This window comes from Ambystoma mexicanum, chromosome 2p (genome assembly GCF_040938575.1).
Source record: "Ambystoma mexicanum isolate Mex_15411 chromosome 2p, UKY_AmexF1_1, whole genome shotgun sequence".
Lineage (NCBI taxonomy): Eukaryota > Metazoa > Chordata > Amphibia > Caudata > Ambystomatidae > Ambystoma > Ambystoma mexicanum.
Window position 1 is genome coordinate 1,418,070,874 of NC_090923.1, and position 26,674 is coordinate 1,418,097,547.

A 26,674-nucleotide genomic window follows, 5' to 3' on the forward strand; every position below is an offset into this window, starting at 1 on the left:
TAAGTTAATGGTCTGGGTAAGAAGGACAATGTTCTAATGATATCTCACCAACATTTGCCCAGATTCACTTGCAGAGCCAGTTGTATTCCTCGTGTTACAGGTGTCTCTCAGAAAGAAACAAATCTTGTCAGGTCATTAACCCACTCTTTATTATGAGGTCACCGTTTTGATTTCCAATGAATAAGAAGGGTCTTTTCCCCTGCATTGTGGGGCCTTGTCCATCAAAGATGAATGTGTTTGAAAGCATATTGAGAGCTGTGGTTACAACAGCACATATCTTTTTGACTAATATTAAATGTCAATGCATGCCTTGTTTGTAGGTTCAAGATGACCCCACCCGTAGCCTCTTAAATCTCCCTGCTCCTCATCTATCTCTCTCCCTCCCTCCTGTCTCTCCCAGCAAAAAACTCAATTTTAAACATGACTCTCTGAACTGCTTTCCTGGCAAGCTCAGATCCTCCCCACTGGTCCTGTCTCTTACCGAGGCATCCTGTAAACTAGGCCTCAACTCATATTTTGAAAGGCACTGTACCCCCTGCACATTGTCACCCTCTCCCCCTGCATCACACCTCTGGATCACCCCTATCGTCTTAAAACTACCACAGAGCTTAACCTCTGCTTCCGACACAAATATTGCATCCCTCGACTTCTCACGGCATGCACGGAGGCCCTCCTTAAAAATCATGACAGCTTTGAACCCTGCCAAGTCCAGCCACCTTACTCCCCTTATCTCTTCACTTAGTTAACGCCTGCGCAGACTCTCCTCCACCCGTCAAACCGTGCTGGCTCCTCCCCACCCTAGCGCTGTGGCCTTTTCCCTTTCCACTGACTTTGCCTGTTACTCCTTATTTAAGTCCTCTAAGATCCTCAATACCCCATCCACCCGTCTCGCCCTTCCTCCTCCCATCGCCTTCACTCCCTTCCCTTTCTCAGCCTTTTCTATTTCTCTCCCACCTCGTCTAATCAACAGGCTCCTGTCCATGGACAGCCAGCTCTTCATGTGCTCCATTCAACCCATTGGCGCTGCAAACTATCAATGAGCTTTCTCCAATAGCATTCTCCTATCTTGCATCCCTCTCCAACCTCCTCTAATGGAACTGTTCCTGCATCTCTCAAGGCAGCGATGGTGATACCTATACTCCAGTATCCCTCTGTTGACACAAGCTGCCCTGCCAACCACCACAGTCATGTATCTACCTCTCCCCCCCCACTGTCCATAATCCTGGAGCATGGGTCTTTAACAGGATCTTTAGATATCTGGAGACCAACAATCCCTGTGACCCCCTGCAATCTGGATTCTACAGTTCCCACTCTACTGAGGCAGCACCAATCCACGCCTCTGACTTTTTCACACCTCTGCTCACTGCTCCAGGCTCTCTTCCATCCTCCGCCTCCCAGATCTCTATGTTGCCTTCATTGGTCGAAGTGTAGGCAAAGAAGTAGTGGAACTATCTTCCCTGCTGGCCTGTCCCCGCTTCCCACAAACCCCATCACCACGCTCCCTCCCACACACAATAAAAAACACCAAACACAAGCACCTGCTGTTTAAGGGAACGTTCAGTGTAAGTTTCAACTTCTTCCTACACTTTCATTTGAAGAGGAAACCATTCTGGAATGGTTACCTTTAAAAATAAATGTATAGGAACAGTACAGCTCAATTAAACAAAGTACAGGAGCAGCGCTCCCACTCACGTCGACCACTGATTTTATGTATCCTTCAAGTCTTCATGATCGCAAGTGTTTTTACCAATAGAATTTCTGGAGTAATTCATAATCACCACTTGACCTACCATGACCCATTTTTTAAGGATTGTTTTGAAAGTCACCTGCCTTCTCAATAACCAAAGCAATTCTGCTACCATCCTTGCAGGAGGTTCTAATGTTGTCGTGAAATGGGTTAACATACTGGGATTCTTCCATTTCTTAATTTGTGGTATTAGACAGATTCTTCTGAGAAATGCAAGGTGGGAGTTTCAAAAGTCTTTTTCTTATGACAAGGTGAATTATATAATATAGAGAATTTAGGATACATATTTCTTTACGGAGCTTGAAAGCCCAATCGGTCAATAACTTCATTAAAGAGAGTGCAAAAAAGCCACCACATGTTTCCAAACACATGCCTGCCCAATCGAAAAAGATCTTCTTCCTACAGAATTTCTTTTTTAATCTTTTATCAGTTCAATTTCTGCGATGCCTCGCTGTAGAGGGTCTGCGCTGGGCATTGTGGGTCCTCTCCAGGCACTTTAACTCTCTTTCTCCCTTTCTTTCAATATCTGTACCTATTAATAAGTTCCCACAATGACTGGCTTCAGAACCTCCTGTACAAAGTTTTCATGTTAAACTGAATCTTTGAAAATTAATGTCCAAATTATTTCTGTTTGACTTATTTTTTTATTTCTTCATCTTAAAAGAATAAAGTGGTCAGTTTCTTGGCTTAGCTGATCCATACCAATGTGCTTGGCTCTTGCCAGAACAATGAATATTGACATTTCTTTCGTTAGTGGTAACCGCACTCAGATTGTTCCTATTAAGAAAGTGGCCATCCCTTGAATCAGACACGTGTATGTTATAATGAAATCCATAATCTCTGACAGTGGAATCTACTAAATGTTCAATATCTTGAAGACCCGGGTGTTTAGCTTGGGGCCAACCTCTACACCATTGTGATCTCCTACAAACCTTTTGAAGTACTAGCTCACGGTAGCATTAAGTACGCCGTTGGCATTGCCACCAGCTCTAAAGATTTTGTGACCAAGGGCAATGAGCTTTGGCAAGAACTCTTGAATGTAACATCACACTTTAATAATAGCTCAATAAACATTGACCTTGAGTGATTCTGTTGACGACAGCACTCTTCCTCCAGTCACTTTTCATGTATCTAGTGCTATCATGCTTACTCTTTTAATAATTCAGTTTGCATCTCTCCCCATCCATATGTAGGTCTTTTTAGGAAGCACTCTGTCAATATTGGCACTTAATTATGTAATCGTCTCCTTTTCCTTACAGGACCATTGAGTCCATTCCTGCCGCAGGAGGCCCAATGCAAGCCTTTCTGCGTGCAGGGATGACACATTGATTGCTAAACCTTTTTATTGCGCTAAATGTACAATGTGTACAGGGACGTTCCCCTCTGAACTACCACATTTCAGAGTTATGTTATGCTATGCTAGGCATTTCTATCAAGTGCAATGACTCTGCAAGAGCTAGCTTTTTTGGGCTAAAGAAAAGCCTGCCACAGGCAACACATAACTTTAAGTGGGGAGATACCAGAGTTCAGCAGGGAAAGGTCATGTGTTTAAAGCTTTTCTGAACTGAAAAGGATCTTCCAAATCTCCCAGTGTTATAGGACGAGAACTCCAGAGCAGGGAAGTGTTCACAGAGAAGCTGGGATCTCCACTTATCATTAGACAACACGTCGCAGGGCAGTCATAAGGCCACGCCGGGATCTACGAGACATGTAGGATGTTTTAAACTGTACTTAGCATGCTCAGCCAATCAAGTGACTTCAACACTGGTGATATATGTGCATGGTGTTGATTATATGCACATGGTCCAAGCTGGATAACTGCAGAGAGTCCCAACAAGAGTACCATCAGCAACCCCGACAAGGCTGAAACAAGTGTCTGGGGTTGCTGACGATACTCTTGTTCAGAGGAGACCTGCTTAGCATTTCGGTGCTGGACTATCCTTGTGGGTGGAACAAGACTGATATGCAAATGGATAGTTCTCCTCTGTGAAGGTGGTCGCGAGTTACAACGTGGTTGTAGGTCCTCCTGAGTGGAAGAAGTTCCATAGGTTATTCGAACCATGTTCTTTCTCAGTAGGGGAGGTGGGGGGGAGCACACCACTGTTTAATTTGTAAGACTTGAGATTTCACCCTAAGTAACCCAGAGTAATCCAGACAAGGACCCCTTGCTCACTGTGCCTTGGAGAGTCTCAGCGTCACCTCTCTGAGGAGGCCCAATGAGGCCGAAACACACATCTGTGCTTGATGACGATACTCTTGGTCAGAGAAGACTTGCTTAGGATTTCGGTGCTGGACTGCCCTTGTGGGTGGGCCCAGACTGATATGAAAAATGGATATTACTCCTTTGTGAAGAGCACATTGAGCTAAAACCTGGTTGTTCCTGAGTGGGAGAAATTCCACAGAACAGGTTATTTGCACCATGTTTGTTCCCAGTAAAGGCGCTCCCCCACTCTTGTTTAACATCCTTGCCTGCTTGTATGTCATTTTCAGATGCCCCATTGTATCTCTAATGTAACCTCGTTAGTTTCTTGTTCGTATCGACAATGCTGACATTGTCTTTCTTTGGTTTGATTTGGTGTTTGATCTGCAGCCCTGCCAAGATCTCGTGGAATGGGAGCCCTACTACCAGCTGTGCCTCTACGACGTCTGTGGCTGTGCTGCCGGCAAGGATTGCCTCTGCAGTGCTGTGGCTGCCTATGCCCGACAGTGCGCACAAGAAGGCGTTGTTGTGCCGTGGAGGAACCACACCTTCTGTCGTAGGTTTTTTGGTTTAAATTGTTTCTCTCCACCAGCAGGGCCCAGCCTGTCTGAACTGCCCTGGCTTTAGTGATGGAAGTTGAAGACAGTCATAGCTGTCACTGCCTTTTACTGGAATGTCATTCTAGAGTACATCACATAGTGTGGGATGCAGAGTTGCCCTAAGACATGGGAACTAGGGGGATTTCCTGACACACTGTGCCCTTAAGAGGCTGGTAGAGTTAACCTGGTGTCAATCACTTAAATAGGTGCTAGTGCTGTGGTCCTCCAGAATGATACTTTTGATAGGAATGTAATGATAGGGAAGAAATTGACACATGTCTACACTCTGACTGCAATTAAGACAGTCTGTGGGCTTTGTCTGTGTTTACTTTGGTTGTGTTTACTTTGGTTGACCTGGATTTTTTCAGACTATGCTTAAGCTACACACTCATTTGACCCATTGTCAGCCTGTGATAAAGTCATGCTTTGCTCATGAGAGCCTTCTAGCCCAGCGCTCAACTCCTCACGCCTCTTCTTCTGTTTCTTGAAGCGGTTCAGTGCACTGGTGGGCAGGTCTACGCTGAATGCTCTTCCGCCTGCGGGAAAACCTGTGCAGATCTACGCGTGGAAGCTGGCAGAACCTGCCTGGACCTGGAAGGATGTGTGGCTGGGTGCAACTGCCCGGATGGACTTGTGCTGGATGACAGTGGGCAATGCATCCCACCCATTATGTGCCCATGCCACCACGGAGAAGAAACACACCCGCCCGGCAGCACTATCCAGAAAAACTGCAACAGCTGGTGAGTGTCAGTGCCTTTCGGCACGTAGGCTGTACCTCAGAAGTTGGTACGGCTGTAAGGTGTAGACTTGCATCTGTTTGCTAGCCTAAACAAGTATGTTAATACTATGTAAACTGTTTGTGATGTCACTATGTAAACTCTATGTCCGCTCAAGTAAAGTATGCTGTAACAGCGCCACGATGCCTTTGGGCCGCTGGCGCTTTATAAATACATAAATAAATAAAAAATAATAAATAATTCACAAGACAATCACATATGGCTTGTGACTGGGTCGGCCTTGGACATTTAGAGGAATCAAATTGTTGAGCAGTTTCCCGTTGTTCCTGCAAAGGGACTTACCTGTGCAGTGCTCTGTTTGTTGGGACACATCTGGGCCTATGCATCTTCACTAGTTTGTCAATGTCTAAGACCCCACCTATAGAGATGTGGACATTCTTAACATCAATGTTGTCCAAATGCTGATCAAGCAAAATATAGCAACTGGTGCCGAATACCAAAGGCCTAGAGAAACACAGCATCCTAGAACCTATGCTTGAACTACAGAGGCTGTTCTTGACTTTGGTAGTTAGTTCCAGGTGTTAGCTTTGCTTTTATATCATTACATTATTTATTTAATATGATACAGTCAATGCTAATTGTTGTTCAGTTGTCCCTGAAGATCACAGTACGTAACTGGTCTTCTGCCTATGGTATTGCGGCTGGTCCGAAGAGCACAGTGTTAGCAGTACAAGAATGCGCATGTAGCTCACGCCCTATCCTGTGTGATGCCCTATCCAGCGCCTTGAGTATATAACTAACGGTCAAGGTGCTCTTGGTCAGTTGTCTCTCTTTCCAAAGACCATTGGCTGCTTGCAGATCTTCGGCCATATGCCTAAGGGCCGTTTCCCAGACACTATGATTTTTCACCATGTCCATCTCAGCGCACTAGTTGGATTTATAGCTTGAAAACACCCTCAAATCTGCTGAAAATGTAGACTATCGATGCACTAATGTTCCTTTGCAGTGATTGGCCGGTGAGGCGGCATCCTAAGGGCAAGATGCAAGAGTAGAGCGCATCCGTCGGACCAGCTTTCTCTTCTGCGATTGATGCTTTCAGTGGGTGGAGATGTTTGATGAAATCACCCTATTGGCCTGTTTGTTTTCGTACCACAGGATAGGTTGATTTCATGGACTGTCTCACCCACAAAACAGCCGCCCCGCCCTGCTTGCCGAAGCCCCCTGTGTATGGGAGATAGGTAAGTCCAACTCCCTCAGTCCCTGCCCAAAGGAAAACTGCTTTTTTCCACCAACTGGTCATATCATATAATGGACGTCCATTTTGGATTTAACATTCATATGAAGTAGTAGGGGACGATTCATTCTGTGTATTTAATAAATACATTATATATAGAGAAATGTGGGTGAGAAAACGCATTAAGTGTATTAGTTGCTTGTCTTTAAAAGTGTTTAGCACTTCCCCCGTTTAGGGACAGATTTTCGAAATATTGGCCTTGTGCAAAAAAAACAGGGTGAATGAATTTAGCCCCAGTTTTGCTGCTGGTATAAAAGGGAGTGGAGCAAACAGGTCTTGCGGCAAGCCATATTATAGAACAAAATGCTCACAAGGGCAGCAACGAGGCAGACATTTTTACTCTGTATCCTGCATAACATAAAAAGAAACATAGCAAACATGCCTCTTTTTATGTTACACAGCAAACATAGTATACACACCAGTCTGTTCAATGTTTGCCCTGGAACACGTTTTGAGACATTACGGACTGGGAGAAAACATGTTTGCTCCTTTCTGTGTTACCGACGCAGCCAAACAGGTTTTTGCATTTGCAACATTTGTAGCATCTGTTTAAATGTTAGATAACCTGGGACCTGATCATCATCCAGGTGTGGAGATGCTATTTATTTATTTATTTATTTATTCACATCTGAACATTTTCATCACATTTCACTGATACACTAAGAGATAAAACAATGAACATATAAAATGTCGATTTAGCAAGAATATTGATACAAATAAACACACATTTTAATAAAAGTAGAGCCGCTAGGAAATAGACCCAGACACTCTGAGGCAGTAAACTAAAGTGTAATTCTAGCCTTCCTGGATAACATTGGATACAGTTAGGGGCTTGAAACAGTTTATCAACGTACAGAAAGTGTTACCATAATTATTCAGTCACAACATTGTTTCCTTATGACAATACAGAGTTAAAGCTTTGACCATTAGCAATGAAATACTGCAATTCTAGCAGGGGTCAAGTCCTAAAAATTAAAGTGAGGGGGACTCAACAAACACAATGGGATGTCAGGTCTCCAGAAATTAGCAAATCAGGGTGAAATACGCACATTTCATTAAATTGGCTTTGCATAAGCACCCAAATTGCACAGGACGAATGGCATTTGCCTTTCATAAAATCAACACCCACACAAAACCAAGAGAGGATATTTTCTTCTGACAGTGTTTTTTGAAAACGTCTAAGGCGGTTTAAACTCCAAGCGCCAATACACATGTTTTCCCTGCGACTTGCAGTGCCAAAATGCGACATTTCACCTTTAGTTGTTTGTTATTCTTCATCAGGTTGTATAGTGCAGTGGTGAAGTGTCCAGCCTGCAAACCTGACGACTGCAGTTTAATCCCTGAGGGCGGCTTTAATTCATAAACTCAAAGAGTCCATTCAATGTTTCTCATTGTAGCTGGGGTGGGGACTGAGTCCACCCTCTGAAAAAAGTGGGGGGACTCCGTGTACCCTTGACGTGAGCCCTGAATTTTAGGACGCGACAGCAGCATGGATGCATTGACCATGGGAAAGCATTGTAGTGCCAGGCGGCTCATGGTGTCAACAGAAATGAAGGTGCTCCATTGTAAGTTATTGGGAAGGCCCTGGATGAAAGAATGACTGAATCCCAACCTAGGAGTTTCTGACTGGGCTCAAGCCACTGAGGATGTGAGTGGGCGGGATCCCGGGCAGCAGTCGCACCGCACCGGAGCATAACCTGCCGACATGTAGTATTATTTTGCAATCATTTCTGCTGAAGTGCAAGTGATAGAGTTTTCAATAGGCAAATTATCAAACCCTTTTCCAGAATAATGTGAAATATGTAAATGGTTTTGCTGCACAAATAGATTTGATTTTCCAAGTAGAATTGTGGAAAATAATTATTTGTTGGATTTCCCATGTGCAGTGCACGTATACATCATCTTATCTTAAATGTTTCCATTGCATTCTGAAAGACATCTAATGATAAAACATCGCAGAGCCAAGTTAGAGCTGATATTTCACCGACACACCAGTACACAATGATGCCATGACCATCACTTGGAGGGTGCGCCTCAATTATTTCATTGCACCCCTGGATATGCAATCCTTGCAGTCTTGCAGACCAGCTCCATACTGACTTTTTTGGACCAGTGTTCCCCCCTGCCATCTTCTGTGCTCCCCACCTTTAAAGGATCCAACTCCCACTGCCAGAGGTCTGTTGCAGTCCAGTACACAAGCCCCCACACGTTTTCAAGTCTGTCTGCCAAACTACTGCTCTTAGATCTGAGTATCCCCTTGAACATACAGGCGTGGGGCGCGCACCTTCGCATATCTCCAAACCGCAGTCAATTGCAGAGAGATTGACCGCTTAAGTGCCAGGCTATTATGCAAGTCTATGCAAAAAGGACGAGCATCCTCGTACTTGGCACTTGTACCATTGTATGGCAAAGTGGCTCTAATTCTGAGACCAGGCCAGGATTATTAAAATGTGGTTCTTGTTCCTCTCTCGAGTCAAACATTCTGAGGGTGGTATCATAGATTTTGTTTTAAAAGGCTAGTTTGCAATGTGCAGCTGTCAGCTCCGGAGTATTTGTTCAGTGTTTCTGTTTTTTGCACTTGTGCAGAACCCCACCGTGATCAAGAAGTGAGAATCCTAACAGCTTGCTGGATTTGGGGTTCTAAATGACACAGCTGTTCCTTTCATAACCATCTCTACCGCTTGGCTTTCAGTGTCTGCTCGAATGGTGTCTGGAACTGCACAGACGCCGGATGCCCCGCGACGGCGTACTGCCCTGGGAATCTGCTGTATGAGTACGGAGCCTGTCTGCGCACGTGTGAGCACCCAGAACACAACCTGACCTGCTCTAGTGATGTGGAAGGCTGTGTGTGTCCTGAAGGCACTGTGCTCCTGGTAAGTACGGGACCGCTTCACCACTACTCATTGCCGAGGCTGCAATGAGTAGTGGTGAAGCTCTTTGGCCATCCAGCTGGCAATATAATTTACTGGGGTAATGCTTTTGTATTTGTTTATTATTTATATCACGCACCGAAACCTGAGGTAACTGGCAGCTGAGTGGTGGCTTTGCACTGGTGGGCCATAAACGTATGGGTCCAATATGTGGGAGACAAAATCAAAGAAGGGGGATTCGGGTGGGTTCACCCCTGAGGGAAATGTTAAAATAATGGGTTAAAATGATGCATTTTTCATGATTTTCTGTGAAAAAGTGGGTACACAGCCACCCAGTTTACACTGATTTTGTATGGTAGCAGATGAAATATATCCAATGGAGGTAAGTTACCAAGAGTGCACAGGACCATTTACTAATGCATTTTCATTATGCCTTTGCCCACACCATATGTCAGTATATAAAACATGTTCATGCTAGCTGTGCCCATACATGTCCATTCATGCCGTACCAATATATGCTAATATTATGATATAAAGACTCTCAGCCAGTAAAAAATGCCATGCCACAGAAGAAAGTATATCCAGACTGGCTATACCAAGATAGGCCAATGTACCCAACACACCTATGTTTGCTTTAACCCTTGATGCAAAGTGCAAATATGCAATGAAACACAAAGAATATATGGCTAGACTGGAGTCACGCTTGTAAGCCAGTCTAGCCCGTAACAACATTAATCATGTTTGCTTTACCCTTCATGCACAGTAACTGTGGATCAAGGACGCCTCTCCTGTCAGCGTGTTCACGTTATGGCTCTTCACAATGTGAATATGTTGACTGGCAGGATAGGAGTCCTCTCCTTTTAGGCAGCGTGTCTGTGCTTCTGGCATAATAATGAGAGCTTTCGGAGCCAGCCATCCAACACCCTGCCGGCTCCCATTATTAGCCACTATGTTTGTTGCGGAGCCAAAAGGGCTCCATATCAAACAAACAAAGAACGGCATAAGGAGGGGGCACCCCTGCTGATAGAAAGAAAACACAGTCCCCTGTGTGCTTTATTTGCATAGGGGACTGTGTTGCCTCCCACTCAGGCGATGTGGTAGACTGCTGCTCACACGGGCCATAGTGGTGGAATGCTACTGGCAATGCACATATTTATGTGAGACCTTCAGGCCACATATTTGAAACGTACTGGGTTGACTCAGCCTTTCAACATTTTGAGGAATGATAAAATGAGTATCAGCAAGGTTGGTACTCGTGTGAACTACAAACTTCACCCAGCACGAGTTCTAAAAAAGGTGCACTTTTTGGCTCTCACACAAAGCCTCACATAGAAGTGTTCCACCTGTGCAACGTCTCCTCACAAGAAACCTCCATCCTTTACACACAAACATTATTTACCTATTTTAGGATACCTATCAAACACGACCTACATATAACGAAGTACTTCAGGCCAATAAAAAACACATAATTACTACATGAGAAATATTGACTACACAATACAATCATACAAAAGGTGCCTTCATATACAGAAAATGAAAACTTTTGCTGAGATGTTTAGGTTGGCAGCTAAGACTCCATCGGCAAGTGGAGACAACCAGGATTAGACTTTGTTGGAGATTTTGGGCCTCAACATGAGTTGGGTGGAGTGGTAAAATGCAGTGTTAATGCTATTACCACCGCATTTACTGCTCTGCCCAATCTCGAGTTGGGCGGAAAGTGGGAGTTTTACCTTCCGCTTTTTACTTGATGTAAAAATGTCCCTTTTCCACTTGTTTTTGGCACAATTAGTGTAGTGCTAATTGTGCCAGCTCTAATAGCACCAAGAAACCCCCATTGGGTCCAATCGACTCAATGGGAATGGGGATTTACTTCCCCACCTGAAGTCAGATTCCGGCGCTAATTTTGCCAGACCGAGTGACGTTAACGATAATAGCATTGGCTGGTATTCTGGACCAATTAGCGCCGGGATGCCCCCCATCCCCTGATGAGGCCCTTTGTCTGGTCCAAAGTGTAGGAATTCTGTTTTCGAATGGTTGAATTTTAGGGGAAATAAAGCCATCCAACCGATCAGAGACAATACCCCGAATGACAGACGTCACCCTAAGATAATACAGACAGATACAAACTGATGGATTGCGATTTTATAGCCAGTGATAAGATCTCCCAGTGGCTCCATATAAAGATTGAAAAGTAATGCTGCCAGAATCGATCCCTGTGGAACCTCACAGTGTATGGGATAGGAGGAAGAGCTTCCAGTCCCAATCTGGACAATTGGATGTGTAATTGAAAGAAGAGGAATACTCTCAGATTACTCACCAATACCCATTCACTGCAAAAGGAGTACCTTGTGGTCCACAGTATCAAAGGCTGCAGAGAGATCAAGTGACACTAACAGGCAGACCGCGCCCATATCAATAACGTGCAGGACGTCATCAGTCACCTGGGTGGTGGCGGTCACAGTGCTATAATTAACTATTAAGACCGATTGTTAGGAACACAAAATATTTGCCTGGGAGATGCACTCATTTAGTTGGAGTGAAACATTTTCTCCCAGACCTTTCATCAACATTTTTAAACTGCACACATGATGAAAATTACTTAATTAGTCAGTATCTCAGTTCTCCTTCTTTAATAATGGGTTTAGAATGTGTTAATTGAGCTGAAGCTTACTCATTGCTGAATATTGTAGTGAAGGCCATATTAATGGTAGATTTATTTACACAGATTCCCACTCAATAGTGCATATCGGCACCCAGGCCCTTATCACCTATGCAGGTATTGATCATCTCCGGTGATACTGTCTCTGTGATTAAGATATCAAAAAACACTTTACAACCACAAATAACAAAGGTGGCAGCACACAGGTTTGAATGACTCTAGAATCACAATGTATTACTTTTAGTTCATTATAACCATGGATTTCCAAATCAAGAAAGGCTGTCATGCATTTCAGTTCATTCAGAATGAATATCTTTAACACACAATTCAGCTCTTTATTAACACTTAGATCACACATCTTTTTCAAACTTAAATTACATATAGTTGATATTAACATCATTAGCAATTATCTAGGTGTTTGCTTCTCAAATCTTATGAACATAAAAACAATGTATCATTTAGTTGTATCCCCATTAAGAGCCAATTTTCAAATGTATTCAGCACCATAGCAGGGAGGATAGCTCAAGTAACGCTGTCGCCTTGGCAACAGGATGATGCAGTGGACATGGCATTGATACCATATCAGGCTGACTCAGTCTTGAACTTCTTCCCCTCCAACCCCCTCGTGCCCCCTGGTTGATAGAATTAGTACCATAATGTTGCAGGCATTAATAATATTGGTTTCTAAGTGTTAGAATGGATTTCGGAACTCTGGCCTGGTGGACAGATGTTTAGGAGGCCACCCATATTATTGTGAATAGGAAGCACCTTCTGGGAGTTTAGCCAAACCAATCAAGGCAGCATGGAGAGCGGCCAAGGCTAAATCTCAGGGGAAGTGAGTGGGGTCTAGGGTCCACAATGAGTACACACAGTGAAACACCAAGGATTATACTCAAACAGTTAGGTATAAATGTAACATATTTATTATAGGCCCATAAAACCCATGAAAAATGACTACTAGCAAGTAATATAATCACACAATACTCAAATACTATGCAACATATATACAGTCACTGTAGTTGGTGCAGAACAATCCAATAACACCCCACACCCCCCACCCCAATACCTGAAAGGAAAGGCAATGGTTATCGATAGCACCAACTGTCCTCAGGATTTACAATCCTACCTTTAAAAATCCAACCCTAAGTTGTATTGGGCCTTGTGCCCAAAGTTCACACAAAGTTACGCGTTGTTTTGTAAGCTGGGGAAAAAGTTAGGAAAGAGTTCCTGGGGACATGGAGATTGGTCCAAAAGTTAGATAAGATCATATTCTAGCGCAAATACAACTGCCACCAGCTTTTGGAGTGCCTGAACAAACAAGCAATGGCAAAGCCTAACTAATGTAAAAGTTTCAAAAGTTAGGAAAACTTTTAAAAAGGGACATAGGGGTTCAGGTAAGTACAACTGTAACTGACTCCCTGTTCTCTGGTTTCTCTTGGGACTTCAGGTCTTAAGAGGGTAGTCAGAGGTCGTTTCTTCCAGACCTCGGTGCCCAGGATTTGCAGGTTAGAGTGAGTCCCCGGTAGCCCACCGATGCTGGTGCAACGTTTTCCAGTTGAAGAATGCAGCTCACTTAGGTGCAGGTGTCCTCTCAGCACATGACTGAAGGTGGTAAAGCAGTTTCTGGCGTGTGCCACTGTTGCAGGGTAACAGCAGAGGGCACAGTTGTTGCGGTCGAAATCGACCTCGTATCTTGGGTCCCGTGGATGTTGCAATGCCGAAATATGACAGAGACAACCTCTGTAGGAGCAGCTGAGAGTCCACAAGATCCTGGGCCAAAATGCAGAACCACAATGCTCCTATCGTGGTAGCCCAATTTCATAGATGGTCAGCCCACTGGATGGCTCAGGGACCCTTCCGAAGACTTCAATTGGCTTGGGACCAGGAGACGTTGGGACTAGTTGTTCCCACTGGTCCAGAGGGTCGAAACACTGAAAAGGGTCTTCTTGGATCAGCAGCTCGACAGGGCTTCGCCAGGACTTCAGCAAGAGTTGGTTGCCAGCCTCATCAAGGATCGTCCATAGGTCTTCCTTCCATCTTCCCAGCTGCACAGGATACTTGGCTCCTCTTCTGATCTGCTGGAATGGCTGCAGGACACCTCTTCTTATCACAAGGTCCAGTGAGTGATCAGACTCAGCCATCCAAAGGCAAGATCTGACCCACACATGCGCACCAGCAGTGGTCCAATCAGGGACCACTGTGGGTCTCATGCAAGCATGCACACCAGATATTCAGGCACTACTTTGTTAGGGCCTGACCATTTGTCCTAAAAAGCTCTTGGCCTTTTAGGATTCATGATTAGGACTTTTTGGCCTGTTGTAAAATTAATAAGAAAAGCCTTCTGGTCATACCAATATTTTACCAAAGCCTGACCAGCCTTCAATTTATCATTGGCCTGAGCCATCGGAGGGCCATCCTCTTTCTTAAGCTAAGCACATAGTCCACCACATTTCTAGTGTCTGGAGGAGTGGGGAGCTCCCACCTTTCTTTACTATAGCAAGGGGTACCCTGACAGGGTGACCAAAAAGAAGTTCAAAGGGACTGAATTCAACCCTTTCTTGAGGTACCTCTCTGTAAGCAAAGAGTAAGCGTGGCATAAGGAGATCCCACTTTCTCCTCTGCGGCTCCTCAAGAACTCAATCATGCTTTTGAGAGTTCTGTTGAATCCCTCAACAAAGCCATTTGTCGGCGGATGATAAGCTGATGAAAACACATAGGAAACTCCACACTCCTTTAACATGGCTTGCATGTACTTGGACATAAGGTACTGCCCCTATCAGACACAACTTCTTTAGGGAAGCCAACCTTAATAAAGATGCAAAGCAATGCTCTAGCACCTGACCTCTTAGTCACTGTCTTGAGTGGGATTGCCCCAGGATTTCTGTTAGCATGATTAACTACTACCAGAATAAACCTGCTGCCTGAGGATGTAGGAGGGTCAAGGGGATCAACAATGTCACTCCCTACCCTGCACCTCTTTTACCAGAAATCTGGCAAGTGGCACAACTCCATCAATGGCTTCTACTTGAACTCCCATTTTAGGCCAGTAAACGTTCCTGTAAAACCTCTCCTTGGACTTCTTAATCCCAAGATGACCTGCAAGGGGGACTTCATGCACCAATTGCAAGAGGAAGGGTCTCACCTGAAGGGGAATGACCAACGTCCTATGGTCGCCTTCAAGGGAACTCTGTGGGTTCACTGTACAGGAGCCCACCTTCCCAATACATTCTGTGTCTCCCAGGAGGTTCAGCCTCAAGCTGGGAACAGGCATGCCTCCTGAGGCCTTCCAAAGATGGGCACTTACGTTGGCCCTTAATAAACTCTTCCCTACATGGCCCCCTTCTGCAAGTAAACACTGCAGTTCAGTATGGTCATGTGGGTTGGGAACTTCAAGCAGCCCCTCTTTCTGGTCAGGTTCAGGGGCTTGGGCAACTGCCTCTACCTCAGTGGTAGGTGAGCTAGGGGGAATGTTCTTTCCCCTTTTTCTGTTTTTGGACTTCCTTAGCCTTGGGTTTCCCCTTTGACTTAGTCTGGGCATTGGACTTTGTCAAAGCAGCTTTGGTCTGAGGCCTTGTGTGTGGTCATTCTGCAGTGTCACCCACAAATCTTAAGTCTCTGGGATTATTCCCTAACAGATATTTACCAGGGAATTGCTGCTGCACACTAACAGGTATCCTCACTACTCCACCATTCACAGCTACAGTAACAGGCATAACTAGAAACTTGAGAAGGGGTGCATCAGCTAACTTGGAGGGCAACAGAGGTGCCCTGTTCAGTTCCTCTGAATTTACCAAAGTGAAGTCCACCACAGTTCTGCTGCTCCCAGTGTCCCTTATGGCAGTGGTGTCTACTCCATCTACCATCACACTACCCTTGGAATAATGCTTGGTATTATCAGGTATGTAGGCATAGGTCTCAACAACTCTAGGAACCCAGGATCTCAGGGAAACAAACACTACTTCAGATCCTATCCCACAAGGTAAGAAGTTTGAAGACAAGGATGTCCCTGTGAGCATCTCTTTCGCATCACGGGAGAAGGTGTAAGGAACTCATGAGGGCAACAGTAAAGACAGACACAAGTGATCACAGATCAAGGGTGTTTATTAAACTGTATGTGCAGGTTAGAAAAATGCCTAATCTAAACCTAAACCTAAGATGGGAGAAAGCTACGACCATCAAATAATAATAAGGCAGTCCTAGTGGCATCTTGTCAAATAAAAGGGCCTATACTAAAAAAAATATTGCCAATCCTTACAACGAAATACAAAAACAGTGTGTGATAAGATTCACAAGAAAGAAAGAAGTGTTCACAAATGATAAATCAGGATGTGGTAGCCTGAGGTCTCCCTTCCCCATGTTTTGAGCACGGGACAAGGTGGGACTTCTGAGCACAGCACACTCTCGAGCTTTCCCAGCAGCACGAGATAACAGTTCCATTCTCAGCTATCAGGACCTTTGGTGCTTAAGTCTCTTTTCTAAAAAAGTCTCTTGACTCTGAGGACTTGATGCATTCAAACTAACAATCAAAAAGTTCCTTTCAGAAAGGTATGTTGGGTGATGACTTTCCACCCCTGGATTCCCCCCTTCAGGGCTCAGATCCACAAAAAGTTCCTAGCAATATCAGGACCTTCGGTGGTTAAGTCTCCTGCTTCTGAGCCTGATATATTCAAAATAATATACAAAAGTTCCTTTTGGTTGGTACGTTGGGTGGAGATTCTTCATCCCTGGTTCCCCCTCTTCCGTACTCAGACCCTGCTCGAATGTGAGCCTCCCTCCGTCGGCTTCACTATGGCTTGTATTCAAGGAGCTTTCCTCTGCTATATTCACGTGTTGTTTGGTGATGGCTTTTCACCTCTCGATCCCCCTCTTCCAGGCTCAGTCCCTTCTCAAATGTTTGCCTCCCTCTGTCGGGTTCATTACAGCATTCACAAGCTTTAATGTCTTTTTAAACAGTTCAATGTGGACATCCCTTTGTCAGGTTCACTCCTGTTAACACACTGATCATTTGGACATCAGACCTTGCCCCTTTTCATTGACATCCCTCCGTCGGGTTCACTCTTGCCAACTCTTGCCAATCATGCAGTTCTTTCCCTTTTCTCACTATGCGGGATTCACCTCCCTTAGCGTTTACATTACGTGTAGGTCAAAGCCTTTCGACTGTACAGGGGCTTTTGCTAGACCCCTCCATGACCACTTTGACCTTCTCCTTCTGGCTCTCCTAGGGCCTACTGGTAGTAGTAGTTTTAACAAACGTGGGATCAATCAGAGTCTCTCAAATGAGCACCCGCGTGGTGCCGGACCCCTCTGCAGCTGGTTTTCCCTTAGTGTTAACAGTTCTTTGAACTTTCCTTAATTTGCCCCTTGTGACTTTTATTCAGCACAGTTTGGTTTCTTATTAGCTCTTCCCTCGACTCACTGGCTGTGATGAGCCGATTGGCTTTTCTTTGTCTCTGGATTCAAGGCTGATACCACGGTAGCAGGCATCTCTCCCTGTTCTGATTATCAGTGTCGGTGTGCTCTGTGTACCATTGACATCTGCTGCAACACACGCTGGCTATTGTTCACGGTCTTACACTTCCTTTCAGGGAGGCTTTGCAGGTCTGTGTCGGTAAGAGTAAGGTTGCCTCTCTCCTTGTCACCCTTTTGGTTCTCACCACCTTTCTCCTCCTCTTGAAGCCGTGCTTGGATAGCTGTCTCGTTTTGCGGTCTGCCTTGCTCGTAGTGTGCTTTCGTGCTCCACCTTTTATCTCTATGGGGAAGGGAAAGGCCTGTCACGTTTGTGTGATTCTGGTCAATTGACTGACTTTACCTGACCCTTGTGTCTGGACATGTCAGGTAAACGGTTCTGGTGCTAGTCTGTTGTCTTTCATGATGTGCAAAAGTGTTTGTGTCGGAAAAGGGGGTGGGGTAGAGTGTCTGAGTATTCTACATGGCAGGATGGGGAAAAGGTGTTAGAAGAAGGGTGATACCGCGTCTTACCTATCGGTGTGCCAAACCCACTCCTGGAGGACCCCCCATCCAGATCCACCCCCAGCAACTGGATCCAATAGTGATGGCCGTGTCCTGGCCACCTGGTTGAGAGAGCCCCGTGGACTCATTAGGGAAACACCTTCAGGTTTCTCATAAAGGCCACCTTCACAGAGTGGATCCTTAAGGTCTTACCCTTACATCTGGGGTCCCCCTTCCCATGGTCACTTGCTCCGCAAGCCACACAAGATTCACTGGGTCTGTGTACATAGGGAGGCTTAGAGCAGCCACTTCTGTGCTTGGGATTGTTAGTCCCACTGCCCTTTTCAGTATCAAGTGACTTACATTTCTTAAACTTTTGTGACCCTTCTGGGAGGAGGATTTATCAGTACATCCACCTCTTTTCTCTTTCTGCTTCTTACCCTCCTCCTGGTTACTAGAAGCTGGTTTGTCCTTATGGCACACTCTATTTGACACCCTCAAATCAGCAGCAATGGCCAACCTCTTAGAACCTATCTCCTTAGAGTCAGCCAAATGCTGCTTAAGCTTAGGGGAGAAGGAAGTAAAAAATATGTGCATGCCCTCAAAGGTGATTACCTTGTAGCCCCCAACCCAGCCACACAGGTTTTTCAACAAATCAGTAACATAGGATATACAAGTATTATTTTCTTGATTCTTGTACTCCCTGAATCTATTCAAGTATTGGGCAGGAGTCTTCCCAAACTTTAAAATGAGAGCTTGCTTCAATTTTGCAAAGTCTTTTATATCAGCCTTATACATCTCCATAATTGCACTGCAGCCAGAATGGGGTAGCCGGCTGATCAACCATGCAATCATCTCAGCCTCTCCCACTTCTTGTACCTCATAGACATACTCAAAAGTTGTCAGCCAATCCATGATGTCATTCTTCTCATGCACACTCAGCAGTTCCTTAGGAAGCCTATGAGGAGAAGCAGGTCCAGAACCATTCCCAGACCATCAAGAAGAGCTGTGTGAAGCTTTCCCCTGAAAGCTCCAACTGATTTTCTCTATCTTTCTGCTTCTCCATCCTCTCAAAGTCAAGCTTAGCCATGTTAAACTCAAGCTCTTTTTGCCTGAGCCTAAGTTTCTCCTTTTTCAACTCCCACAAGGCCTCTGCGTCTGAGGTGGCAACAGAAACCTTTTGAGAATCATCATCATCCTCCCCCTCTTCTTCCCTCTCAATTGTGGCAGTAACTGTAACACCATCACTGCCACTGGGAGCAGTCCCAGCAGTGCCTGCACACCATTGGAAGGTAAAGGCACAATCATATTTTCCGGTTGGTCCAGAATTCTCTGCATTAAATCAGCTTTGTTGCCAGAGGTTGGAAGCCCTCTTTCAATACACAATATGTGTAAGACAAGCTGGTAGTCCCCAAAGTTATGGGCCAAAATGCGAAACCACAATGCTCCTATCACAGTAACACAATTTCGTAGTTGTTCAGACACTGGATGACCCAGGGACACTTCCGAAGACTACAATTGGCTTGGGCACCAGGAGACGTTGGGACCAATTCCCAGAGGGTTAAATCACAGACAACTGTCGTCTGGGATCAACAGCTCGTCAGGGCTTCACTGGCACTTCAGCAATAGTTGATCGCCATCCTCATCGGGGATCGTCCAAAGGTTTTCCTTCCATCTTCACAGCTGCACTGGGTACTTGGCTCCTCTTCTGATCTTCCGGAATGTCTGCAGCACACATCTTCTTATCGCAAAGACATGAGTGATCAGACTCAGCCCTCCAATGGCAAGATCTGACCCACACATGCCCACCAGAAGTGGTCCAACCAGCAACCACTGTGGGTATCATGCAAGCATTCCCACTAGACGTTCAGGCACCAGAATGTGGATTGGGACCCCACACCCAAGCCCTGCACTAGCCCGGTAAAAGCCAGGCTTTTCCTGGGCAGCGCATGACCACAAAAGGATTTCCCTGCCCTGGCATGTCAGGAAGAAGGCCGAAAGGCAAGATGGCCAAGTAACGAACAAAAAACCTTGTGGCACGGCTATGTTTGGACACTAGCCACTGTTGGTAGTCAAATGCAGTAAACGGGTAGCACTAAGAAAAAGTACCGTAAAAAGTAAGAAAAAGTAACTGCTGCCACCAGTTTGTCATTTAGTGCATTTAAGGTAACCAAAAAAAAAAATCCCTTTGAGTGTAGTCTCGGGTCATTTAAAAGAAAACCCCATTGCACTGCATTGTAAGATGCATTGTGCAATGATAAAAAAGTAACAAAGGCAAAAGACTAAGGGAAACATAGTTTCCCAGTACTGACAGCCTGAAGTACTAGTCAGTTTCTCCATAACATATGAGCAAAAGCCCAGTGGAGTGAAGCTGAAGGCAATTCACTGTAAAAAGTCAGGTCAGGATAAAAAAAAAGCAAAACGTTTGGGGGTGCATAGAATATGGAGGCAAATTTGCTAAAACAGAAATCTTTCCAAACACTAAGTATTCTGAAACTGTAAAAAATATAGATACGTCATTGTCTACTATTCAAGAATGTACAGGAATGTGGCAGATTGACTTGTTTTTAATTGGACGGCTGTTCTTTTTCAGGCCCTGGCCTGCTTAAAGGAACGCTGCATATTAAGAGAATTAAAACAACGTCCTTATCCAAAACCTTGCTGCGTCCTCACTATCAAACATTTTCATTTGAGCAACATGTCAGCAAAACATAATGCCACTCAGCTGTCTGTAAAAATGTCAGGGTTCAGATAACCAATTCGAGCAAATCATTGAAATTGGTGATTCAATATGGCGACTGCATCAGATCAACTTCAAGCAAGAAAGTCTAAGATGGAGACTCTGTTACAGTATTAGAGACAACAGCACAGCTAGTTTCAGTATTTTCTTTACTGCACTCCCTGTAGCGGATATACAGCACTGCGGCTTGCGGCATCCAGAATTATTTGCCAAAAGGAATTCTGCCGAACAAAACTCATCGAATTGGATGGGGGGAAGGTAAGTGGTTAAAACAGGTGGGGAGGGGATGGGGTAAGGGGTTTAGTGAAGGGAAAGAGGGTGTTCGGGGGGAACCCCAAATACATTTTTTTTAAATAGGTGAGTTTTTTTCGGCTGAATTCCAGCAAATGAAAGTACTTCGGCAGAATTCCTGTCGAAAAAAATAACGTAGGACCTTTTGTTTACAGGGTAAGTGTGTCCCTCAAGCTTATGGTGACCACACCTGAGGATCAAAAGCATCACATAGAACTTTTCTCCTACAGGATAATAGCGTCCTGCGGACTGATGATGACCCAACATCTTCTCGAGGACAAATCTTTCCTTTTGTATTAAAAAGTTTATTGATAATTGATTCCATGCAATACAATAAAACGTGAAATACAGTGGGTGAAATACATTCTAAAGGAACCCCCGGGAGAAGACAATAAAGTGTCGTGCATGCTCCTTTCAGATCCACACATTGCATGATATATGTACAGACAAAGGTGGCCTAGAGTCTAGCTAGCTTTCCCTTGGAACCAAAGAGAGGAGAGGAGACTGAACACAATTATACGCCCACACCCCACCGAATGCCTAGTCAGACATGGAGGGACAGGAATTACTCCCATATACCCCAGTAAAGTTTCTCTTTGCTCTTAAGAACCACCTCTCAATATTTGAAGTTTTCCGCAAGATGCACAACCTGTCATTATGGGATGGTGGCACCACAGGTCTGCATTGCTCTACTTGTCACCCCTAGAACGGAACACAAATTGCCACCTATTAATTAATTAATCTTTTGTATCATGCTTGATACCAGGGATCAGTCTCTAAATGTGAGGCCAGGAATCAAACCTGTGTTGCTCTGCGTTGTCCTGCTTTCAAGACCAATGCATTTCCCCTGAGCTATCCTCCCGGCCCACTTAGAGGCAGATTTGGTTGCTTGGAGTTACCGGCCTGGATCATCAGTGCAAACCTGATAGGATGTCCACATTCAGCACCTTCCCCATTGATGTCATCGCTTTCTTTTAAGCGGCTACACTGTCTATGCAGGACAATGAACAAAAATATGGGGGGAAGGTCAGCAACCCCAGACATGTTTCGGTCTTGTTGAGCCTCATCAGTGAGGTGCAGCTTGGTTCCCAATGGTGCAGCGATCAAGGGCTTTGCACCCTCTCCCACTCAGGAAGACATACAATGGGCAAAGAAATGCGATGGGTGGAAGGATATGAGTTAATCTTAAACTCGATTTGCCTATAGATTTCCCACCTCTGTAATGACATAGAAAACAGACTTCCCAGAGCATGCTGCTCGTGCTGCGGCGATGACTTGCCACAGCCTGGTTTGCACTGGGCAAATGCAGAAGGGCGACTTGCAGAGCTTTGCACTGAAGGTTCCCACCATGCAGCAAGTGGCAGCTGACCCTCACAATGCTGCGAGTCCTTTGCATTATCAGACGCAGCACTATATCAGTCTGTAGTAGTTGCGTACCGGAAATGTAGTGGAATTGTGACTCTGGCAGGGCACTGGGCAGGCAGGAGTGTGATGCAACACATTTGTCAAGGGATTGTGGCCTGGGCAAGTTGCCAGCCAGGTGGGTAGATTGGGCAAAAGGGGCGGTCTTCCTGAATTTTGTTACTAGTCAGCTGAACATTTATATATCCTCTGATCTTAACTCTGCTGGAACTCATACGTAACACCTACCTGAACAAATGCCGTTTCAGCAGAGGACTGAAACCAGAAAGCGTGTCCTGTCATGAACTGACGTTGGTCAAGTCTGGGTCCCAAGATGAAGTCTTTAATCTCTGTGCTCTGACTCGGACTTGACTCCAGGAATGTCCTGGCACGACACATTACTATTTTCACATAGGAACTGCAATGCCCTTAACATTGGCCGAACTTCCATGTGCGCCAAGTACTTATTCAGGTATTATGATCAGTGGTCGAAGAGGGCGGGCGCGGTTGGGAGCGATGCTGCTCTACTTAAAAAAAAAAAGAAGTTTTATTGTTCCTATACTTTTATTTAAAAAAGAAACCGTTCCGGAATGGTTTATAAAAGTGTAGGAAGAAGTTTAAACTTGCACTTCAGTGCCCTGCATGGAACATGCCCTTACACGGCAGGTGTGTTTGTTTGGGGGTTTGGATTGTGCATGGGAGGGGTCCTGGCGATGGGGTTTTTGGGCAGCGCGGACAGGCCAGCAGGAAACACAGTTCCACTGCTTCTTTTTGTACACTTCGACCACTGATTATGATGCCACCTGAACTTGCTGAAATTACTGAAGGGTGCACAAGTTATGCAGAAGGCCAGGGATGGTTTTTTACATCATGAAACACAGGTTGTGGGACAGAGACTTGGCTGCATGGTCTGGGATTCAGGCCAAGCTGCGAGAATTGAGCGTTTTTCATGCACATTCTAATCCAAAAACGTACTCAGCCTTAATTGCGCTTTTTTCAAATGGGCTTTTGAGTGTGACAGAACCTCTGCTCGTATATTCCCTTTGTTTTAACGTTTCAGCGACAGAAATGTCCTTATGTTCTGCAGTGAAAAGTCCTACTACATGTACAAACTGATTCCAGACCAGGAAACATAATAACGTCTCTGCTTAATGCTATGAAGAAGAGGGTTTATAGTGAAAGGTTTGAATACAAAAGGATCGAATGCAATAGTTTGAATCAAAAGGACGGGAAAAAAAATTTGAATGCACGTTTTTTTTGGGTCCCCCCCAAAACCCCTGTTTTTTGGGGAAAAACAAGTATTGTTTCCTATACGAAGGCAAAAAAAAAAAGACATTCCAAAAAAGTCATTCGAATTTTTTTTTTCTCTGTCCTTTTGATTCGAAACTATTGCAGTTTGAAACAATGTATTCGACCCTTTGACTGGACACCATGAAGAGGACCTGCCTTACAGTGAAGAGTTGTGAAAACTATGGGAGAGATTTGGTAGCGGTGGGGGACAAAGAAAACCCTTTAAGTGAACTGCGCATATTTATTATTAATAGGAGGCAACTGAAGGAAAAGCATGAGACCAAGAGTCTTCTTAAAGTCTCCTCTACCTCCGGCCTTCCTGCGGCCAGCTCTCCTCCTCCCTTCTCTACCTTTCCTCTGTTCACCCCTGGCGAGGTTTCTAGACAAGTCTGATCTATGAAAGTCTTGTCAAAACAGGTTCTTCCCGCTTCTTTCAAAACCATCAAGGACCACAATGACACGCTCGCTGCAGCCTTGTCCGACTTCTGCAATAAGACTTTCGCCAATGGAACCTTCCCTTCCAACTAATTCCTGGGCAAACTCTTGGAAAAGCTCACACACAAATCTATTGGTTGTCTGCATGACCATCAGTCTGGCTTCAGAGCAGCCAGAAGCACGAAAACTGCTCTCCTGAACATCTGTGAAGAGTTGCTCTCTAACCTTGATGCTAATCACCCCTCTGTCCTTATCTTACTTGATCTCTCTTCTGCCTTTGACACAGTGAACCATGCCATACTGCTCAACCGGCTCCGTGATAACCTAGGTATCACTGATTAGGCTCTGGCCTAGTTGACCTCTTTCCTATCGGACCGACCCTCCTAGGTCCAACTTGGGTCCTTCCTCTCCTCAATCTCAATCTCAACCTGTGGTGTTCCCCACAGGTCTACCCTGGCTGTTCAACCAATACCTGACACCTCTCACCCATCACATTGCTGCTCTCTGCTCCAACTTTCAGTGCTATGCGGATGACACTCAGCTCGCTTTCAGGCTCCCCTCTGCCACCTCTTCTCCCTCTCGCATCCCAGATTGTCTGTCTGCAATCCAGGAGTGCTGTGCCGCCAATGATCTCTGCCTTAATTCCAGCAAGACTGAGATCCTCCTCATCGGCACACCTGCACCTTCCTTTCCTGTGACTCTCTGGCCAGCCTCCCTTGGCCATCTTTCTGACCCCACCTTTGAGGCTAAGAACCTGTGGGGGCATCTTTGACTCCACACTCTCCTTCTCTCCTCACATCTCTGACGTCTCTAAGAAGTCAAATTAGCAACTGCACCTCTTCAGAGGTATTCTTCCTTTCCTCACCTTCCCTCAGAACCTCACTGTCTCCAGAGCTCTGGTTCTCTCTATGCTGGACTACTGCAACAGCCTCTTGTTAAATCTGCCTGCCTGCGGGACTTGTCCTTGGCCTCAAGCCCAGGGATCATATCTCTCCAGCCCTAAAATCCCTCTATTGTCTCCCAGTGGCTGCAAGGATCAAGTTCAAGACCCTCTGCATTGTCCACAAGAGCTTCTGGGGCCTGGGACCGCAATACCTCCAACTCTCTCTTCGGAAATATCTTCCTACTCAAGCTCTTTGCTCCTCCACCTCCAACTCCTTGAGGGTCAGGCGCTTCTCCAAGCAATGACTTGGGGGCAGAGCTCTTTTTTCAGCTGGCACCTCCCTTTGGAACAGCCTCCCTGCCTCTCTGAAACGTGAGCAAAACCATATCTCGGTTCCAGAAGCACCTCAAGACCTTCCTCTTTGCTTCTTCCTTCTCTCTTCCTCTCCCCTGCTGATCTCCTGCCTGATACTGCACTGGTCACCTGGCTACCCTCTGAATTAGGGCCCAGGTCCCTCCCCGCCCAGTTGCACACATGCACTGCCTCCTGGCAACCCCTGCACTTGGGTCTGTATCTGCAAACCCTACAGTTCTATTACCTGCACTTATTAGACACCTGTTGTCTGCACTTTTAACCCTCGCACTTGCCACATGGTGGCCGCACTACTTGTTTTGTTTGTTGATCCAGTGTCTGACACTTGCCCTTCCTCCCCTTCCCCTGGCACCTTTTCCCTCCCCTCTCCCTTGCACTTGCGCAATCTCAATATCATTTGCTCTAGTAAGATCGTTGTCTTTGTCCTCCCTCTGTTCCCCTCCCTTGTCTTGTCGCGCCTTGAAACACTTGTGTATAGGTGCGTTATACATGTCATTTCATATCATATTATATCAAAGAGGAAAAAGAAGTTCTTGATGCACAGAGGTTTTAAAATTAAGTTTTTTAAAAATGTTTTCCTGTTTCTTTTTCCTTTTCCTGGTACCAGAATGACTTCTGTGTGCCCCCGGAGGAGTGTCCGTGCCACCACAATGGCAGACTCTACCACCCTAACGAGACTATCGAGAAGGACTGCAACACATGGTAAGCAGGGTATATGACCGGCACTCAGTAGCAGCTTGCGCAGTAGCAGTAAAGAGAGGCCCATCCACTGAGTTGGCTGCACTGTCCTGTGACCGTGGTACTGCATACATGGTAGGAGAGACTGATGCCTGCGGAAAGGCAGAATGTGTGTTCACGCCCATGTGTATACCAGATGTGTACATGGCAAACCAAAGCCAACACAACACACATAAGTGCATCACATGCTTTACTTCACCATAAGGCCAGGAAGATAGCTCATGGGCAATATGTTTGCCTTGGAATCAAGACAACGCAGAGCATCATGGGTTTGAATCCGGGTCCCACCCTTAGAGGCCTGTCTGAAGCGTAATATAAAAAAGAATAAATAATGCAACACCATATGATATGATATGATATGGCATTTATAACGCGCCTATACACATAGTGGCAATGATGGGCAGTCTAACCTTTATTGACTTCCAACTTATGCAACGGGGCCAGCAATCACTTAGGCATGTTGTGTCCT

At 45.3% G+C, this 26,674-nt stretch overlaps 1 protein-coding gene across 1 annotated transcript in view; it reads left to right on the top strand.

Moving 5' to 3' along the window:
* Positions 1-26,674, top strand: part of LOC138567897 (SCO-spondin-like) — a 1,036,222-nt gene that overhangs the window by 206,677 nt on the left and 802,871 nt on the right. Inside the window, exons 16-19 of the mRNA XM_069646396.1 lie at positions 4,338-4,503; positions 5,037-5,286; positions 9,270-9,450; positions 26,075-26,169. Coding sequence (XP_069502497.1) covers positions 4,338-4,503; positions 5,037-5,286; positions 9,270-9,450; positions 26,075-26,169 — 692 coding nt within the window. The remainder of the gene's footprint in view (positions 1-4,337; positions 4,504-5,036; positions 5,287-9,269; positions 9,451-26,074; positions 26,170-26,674) is intronic.